At 44.3% G+C, this 6,594-nt stretch overlaps 1 protein-coding gene across 1 annotated transcript; it reads right to left on the reverse strand.

Moving 5' to 3' along the window:
- Positions 1 to 284: 284 nt before the first annotated feature.
- SOD3 (superoxide dismutase 3) lies at positions 285 to 2,439 on the reverse strand. Its single transcript, XM_063135075.1, is given in 3 exon segments — positions 285 to 497; positions 499 to 1,227; positions 2,293 to 2,439. Coding segments are annotated over 2 exon segments (768 nt in total). The 5' UTR covers positions 1,225 to 1,227; positions 2,293 to 2,439; the 3' UTR covers positions 285 to 455.
- Positions 2,440 to 6,594: the final 4,155 nt, after the last annotated feature.

Below are 6,594 nucleotides of genomic sequence, written 5' to 3' on the forward strand. Positions count from 1 at the left end.
TTATCACTGTCTGCCAGCCCATCCTCAAACAGTGGAAAAGTTGGGGGAAATATCTTTATGAATTTCAGATATGTAGGAAAACAGAGCACATCATCTGAGTTGAAGACATTTATTTTTTACCTTTTGTTCCTCCAGCTTTCTTGTTCTTGAGATTTTTCCAAGAGATATGACACACAATAAGTAGGATGGCTCAAGATTTCGGTAGCAAAGCACACAGCCCTTCTTCCCATGCGGAGACTAAACTTGGGAGTTAAATAAAAGCCTGAATATGAACTTTGAAAGGATATGCTGCTACTTTTTTATTATTATTAATCTGCTTACAGAATGGAGGGCTACGATAGAGCAATAGGCGTATCTTCCACATTCTCAAGGGAACTACAAACCTTTCCCTTTTGTTTAGCAGCCAGCTTGGCAGATGCAAAATCTATTGGGAGCTACTGTTGTTTCTTTGGTCTTCACCTAGGCCTGGCTGTTCTGCGCTCGTTTTGTGAGCCTTTTCTTTCGCTTTTCAATAATCTCCGGAAACTTCTTCTCCCACAGGTTTTTGTTGCATGTTCCAATGACACAGCAAGCCAAACGTTTCCCAGCATTTCCGTTCTCTAGACTGGCCTTGTTGTTCCCTTTGCCCAGGTCATCATCCTGTTCATGGACAACAACAGATCGCCCTATTATGGTGTATGGGCCAAAGAGAGTGGCCATGAGATTGGATTTATATTTTCTAATTTTGCCTTCTTTAGAGTTGAAGTTGCCAAAATCCCCAGGATGGCGAGGGTGGTTTACTTTAAAAGGATTGTAGTGTCCTCCAGCAGAGTCGCAGCTGTCACTGAGGTCTCCATATTGGTGGACGTGAATAGCTCTGCCAGATAGGTTGCTCTCGGTAGGAAACCCATCCAAGTAGAAAATCGCCTCCAATTTTCCATAGGGGTAGGCCTGCCTGAAGAGAACGTGCCCCGTCACCTGCAGCTTGCCTGAATCTAGTTTGGCGTTGGGTTTCACTGCACAGGTGGCGTAAGTGGTACGGTTGGCTGCAAACACCTCCTCATAATGCTGTGGGTAGAGCAAACTCAGCCACAGGTCATTGATTTTTTTCTGCATGTCATGAAGTGGGCTCTCTTCGGTAGGCTGGGCATCGCCTTCTGCTCCCGTGACATCACATTCACACAGAATCAAGCCAACGGCGAGAAACAGCAATAGACAGCGGAAATATGCAGAGGTAAGTGGCATTGTCTAGTCTGGATAAAAGAAACAGATAAAGCTCAAGCACCAAGGTAGTATCCATCAATTTTAATCAAAGTAATTTTATGTACAATTTATTTATTATTATTCTTTTAGCCTATCATAGCTAAAGATATCTCTTACCTCAATAATCTTTACAAGAACTCTGTAAGGTAGGTCCTTAACCTGTTTATTGCAGGGGACTGAGACTTGCTTAAAGGCACTGGAAAGTTCATGGCTGAGATGAGATTTGAACTGGCTGAAATGAGATTTTCCGGTTCACAACTTGGCCTTTTGGAGCCAACCCAGATTGTATGTGGGGTTTCTCAATGTTCTAATTTTTATATAAGGGTGAGGTGGGCCCAGAATTGATCAGAGCAGTAGGGCAGTATGACGGATTTCTCTGTTACCATTTCTCCAGTCCAGATCCCTCAACCCCGTAGCAGACACCATACGAGATCCAGTTATAAATCTCCCTGCATCTCATTCAATTTGGTTCTTAGCCAAGATACTACTCCAGCTAGTTATGGAACACATTATTTGTTTTAAAATCCTTCACCTTTTGATGGTAATAGATTTAACATTCTGTGATAAACATAAACTCTTAACTAGGCTGGGGAAAGATGACAATATTGGGTCTGTCTGTTTTCTCATCCTTCCCCAAAACTGGCATTACGGAATGGCAAAGGAAAGTCTGTGGGCCAAAGCAAACGTTACTTTAAATCTGTGTCTAGCAGCTATGTCTTTTTTCATTTTTACTCTAGAGTAGGCACAGAAGGTCCAACCTAGATTGGGATCCTACTGTGGGGAGCGGGAGTTGGGTACTTTTAAGATGCAGACCCTGTGCCTTCTATAAAGTAAAAATGAAAAGAAAGAAAGAACTCCTCAACACAGATTTAAAGTATTTTCTGTTTTGGCCCTGTATCTCAAGGTAGAGAAAGACAGACCTTCTGAATGCAGTGGAAGGAGCTTGAACATATATTTGCTGCGTCTTTGCTGCAAAAAAAGATGTGTTCAGCCCACTTCTACCCGAGTGAATGTCAGTTTTCACCCTAAACAGAATTGCGATTTTCCTACCTTCAGCGCAGGTTCCTTCAGCAAAGTTTTCTTTTCCAGAAGCCCTTTCCAGTTGGTTACGATCTCTTCATGCACGCGATAGCAAGCAATTGAGTCCAGATTCCAGAGCTCTCTGGAGCTGATGTGTATGAGCTCTGCTTGTTTATGTAAAAGTTAGGTAATTCTAGCTTGTGGGAGTGGTTAGCCAGAAGACTGAGGAAGCATAGGGAAAGTGTTAACTGTTAGTTGAAAGCAAATTTAGAACCAAATCCTTACAGGTTTTTCAAATAAAACAAAAAATGGCTTTAATTACTCTTTCCTTTCATTATTTCAGGTGCTGAAGCAGATGACCTTCGGGTTGAAGGGAGAGGGGGAAAATATTTGTATATGGTTACAATGCTTACTTGTTCAGTTAGTTTTTCCATGCTAATTTCCTGATGAGTTCATACAAAATTGATGAACTGGGTGGCAATGCTTTTTCTGTGATTAAGTCTTCTTGGAAGCTGTTTCTAAGACCGGTCTTCACCATGAAGCATGGTTTACATTACATTGTAATTATAATGCTATAATTATAAACATCCAACTGTAGTAACCACGTCTTGAAAACTTCATTTGACAAATGCAATGTGTGTGTGTTTTTTGTTGCTTTCTTGTCATTTTGTACATTCCACAATTGTATACATTGGGATGGTTTGTCTGGAAACCAAAATCTCTCTCTCTCTGTTCTGGGTTTTGGGGAAGGCTGTCTCATTGCCTGGATAGTCAACACATATCCCAAATGTAGCCTATTAATGAGCGTCGAAATTTCTGGCGATTGGCTCGTCTGCTCAGACAGTGTGGGCAGTCATAACAGCCTTTGCAGCCATCGGCCGAATTCCTTTTTTCTTTTCTTTTTTTAATTTTAACAATTTTATTATTTCCTACAGAAAGCAAAGCACAGGGGGAAAGGGGAAAAGGAGAATTTTTTTTTTACATAACATCACATACTTAATAATATAGTACACTACATCTAATAAAAACACATCTACAAAACACATAAGGCCATATTCCATTTGAGGCACTCTTCATGTCAGACATAGGCTGTCAATTTCTACCCTTTAGCCAGCCCAGTGTCATGTAAAAACCACAGATTATATATAAAATCCACACACAAATAGATCATTCTTTTGCAACTCTTGTATATACTCTATCAGAGGTTTCCAATCCAGTACAAATGAGGTTGTTGATTTTTCTCTTACTAATGCCGTGAGTTTCGCCATCTCCGCCAACTCCAAAACCTTGAGCAGCCATTCCTCTGTTGATGGTACTTGAGTCTTTTTCCAGTATTGCACGTATAGTAGTCTGGCAGCTGTTGTCATGTACAGAAATAACAGCCCTCCTTTTTCTTTAACTCGATCCTCCCAGAGGGCAGGACACGGAATAACGGGCTTAAGTTAAAGGAAGCCAGATTCCGGCTGGACATCAGGAAAAACTTCCTGACTGTTAGAGCAGTACGACAATGGAATCAGTTACCTAGGGAGGTGGTGGGCTCTCCCACAGTAGAGGCATTCAAGAAGCAGCTGGACAACCATCTGTCAGGGATGCTTTAGGGTGGATTCCTGCATTGAGCAGGGGGTTGGACTTGATGGCCTTGTAGGCCCCTTCCAACTCTGCTATTCTATGATTCTATGATCTGTAAGTCCCAGTAAAAAATGCTTCTGGTTTCATTTGTATATTTATGTTTAAGATTTTTTGCATTAATAAGTGAATCTTAGTCCAGAAAGCTTTTGCTTTTTTACATGACCACCACATATGGTAAAAGGTTCCTTCTTGTTCTTGCCGAATTCCATTTTTCTGTGGGTCACTGCTTGCCATTGGGTGAGATGCTCTCATCTTAAGAGCTTCTGACTGCCACTGGCTGAGCTGCCTGGATGCTAGAGGATGGCTGGACAGGTAAAAAGGCCTAGGAAACGATGGATAGGTCAAGGCCGAGAAGACATGAGAAAGAAGCAAGCCAAGGGAAACAGGGAATGCTGGGGGAAAGGGATTAGTAAAATAGGATTGGGAGTGTGAGAGAAAGGAAGAGAGAACTGTCAGAGAGGAGAGATTTACAACTCCAAATGCTCAAAAGTAAGGAAGGTTGAAGTTTGTGTGTTAAATAAACCAGGCGTCCGTCAAGTTTCCCGCTTCCTCTGGCATTCACACGTCCTGGCAAACTGACACGGGGGACATCTACGTCAATGAGACTTCTTTTATTGAGGGAAAACTCACGGTGAAAAGCTTAATGGTTACAGACTTCAGAAATACTTAAAGCTGATTGATGGTGAGAAAACGTTAAGCTCCAAGATAATGTACAGTCAAAATGCTTCTCACCACAATAACAACCTGGTTTCCCAGTTGCCATCTCAATGGTTCCAAAAACGGATTCCAAACCTGACCAAGGGAGGGAAATGATTCCTGGTCTGTTCCATCAGTCAATCACAATGGCACACTCTTGAAAGGCTTGAGAAACCATCCCAAGGGAGCCAGTCCAAATGCAGGCCACACATTGGTAGCTCAGAGATCATGGCCAAAGCCTAAACAAGATCACGGGGTGGGTAAAATTCTCAGGCACAAGAAGTGTCGTACTGGTGCTTTAGCACGGGGAATTCCCTGCCACCTGAGATTACAGAGGAAAAGTCCAACACTAAAAATCAACCCCATTCTACCCTTACACTGAGCGGTTGAATGAACAGGCACACACAATTCACAACAAATGAGAGTTCAAGTCTATGATACGTCTCACAGCACTTTTCGTGGCACAGTCCTTAGTAATCCAAAGTCCAAATAGTAGACAGTCCATGTGCAGAGTGCTTCCAAAGTCCCAAACAGTGATGGATACAAACTGGGAGGGATTTTTGGACCATGAATCGAAAGCTGCTCCTCACCTTTGCTCCAGCTTATAAAGGGAGGTGTGGGCTTGTTCAAAGCCACTTGACAGACAGGAGCTCTGGCCCGCTGTCCAAACAGCGTGGCACTGCTCAGCCCACCAAGATGACACTACAATCTGAGTGACTCCTTCAACAAGCCCGCCCCCGCCCCTTTCTAAACACTTTATCCATTTCCCAGAGGAGACTTACAGCCTCAAGGCCAAGCCAGGGAGTGAGTGAAGAACTCTGATAGAGATAAGTTTCCACAGATTCTGACATTCCAAATGAGTTCTAAATAAATCTAACTACAAATGGCAAGGCCTCACGGCCTTGGTGAGACCTACACATGATAGCGTCAAATATTCCTCGTGTACAGCAGAGGAGATCACTTCATCGATCATAGTCTTCTCCAACCTGGTACCCTCCAGATACATTGGACTACAATTCTCATAATCTCCCAGCCAGCATGACATTGGCCATGCTAGCTGGGGTTGATGAGAGTTGTAGTCCAATACGTCTGGAGAGTGCCAGGGTGGTGGAGGCTGATAGACAAGGCGGTGCCATTAGCATATATTCGTAAATAGAACTTTATGCATCCTGTGTAATCTCTCTTTTTGTTAACCAAACAGTCTGCCAGTAAATCACAAGTTCTTCTTCTTCGGGCTCCTCCTATTCCTCTTTCTTCTGGTCCTCCCTACCTTTGTGACAGCTTCCTTCTCTTAAAGTGGCAAATCCATTTTCTAAAGCATAATTCATTCATTCATTTAAAATAATTCTATACTACCACTCGTCATAAGAACATAAGAAGAGCCCAGCTGGATCAGACCAAGGGTCCATCTAGTCCAGGAGGGAATCCGCACGTAGTTCTCAGGGCGCTTCCATCCGCCCCCAGTGCACCCCGAAAACGAGCGTGTAACTTGCCTGTAAAAGAGCTGGGGAAGAAGCATCCTTGCCGGCGCTGGCACCACCCAACTCCCTCCTCGCCGGCTGGGACAGAGAGCTCGGGGGAAGAAGGCGGGGTGGAGAGCTTCTTCCGCTCTCCACCCCGCCGCCTTCTGCCGAGCTCTCCGAGCCGCCTGGCGAGGAGGGAGTTGGGTGGTGCCGGCGGCGCCGGCAAGGACGCTTCTTCCCCGGCTCTTTTACAGGCAAGTTACATGCTCGTTTTCGGGGTGCACAGGGGGCGGATGGAAGTGCCCTGAGAACTACGTGTGGATTCCCCACTGCACTCTGTTCACACAGTGGCCAACCAGCCATCGGCCAGGGGTGAACAAGCAGGACATGGTGCAACAACACCCTCCCACCCATGTTCCCCAGCAACTGGTGCACACAGTCTTATTGCCTCGAATACTGGAGATAGCACACAGCCATCAGGGCTAGTAGCCATTGATAGCCTTCGCCTCCAGGAATTTATCCAACCCCCTTTTAAAGCCATCCA

Source organism: Elgaria multicarinata, chromosome 10 (genome assembly GCF_023053635.1).
Source record: "Elgaria multicarinata webbii isolate HBS135686 ecotype San Diego chromosome 10, rElgMul1.1.pri, whole genome shotgun sequence".
In the NCBI taxonomy this organism is placed as follows: Eukaryota; Metazoa; Chordata; class Lepidosauria; order Squamata; family Anguidae; genus Elgaria; species Elgaria multicarinata.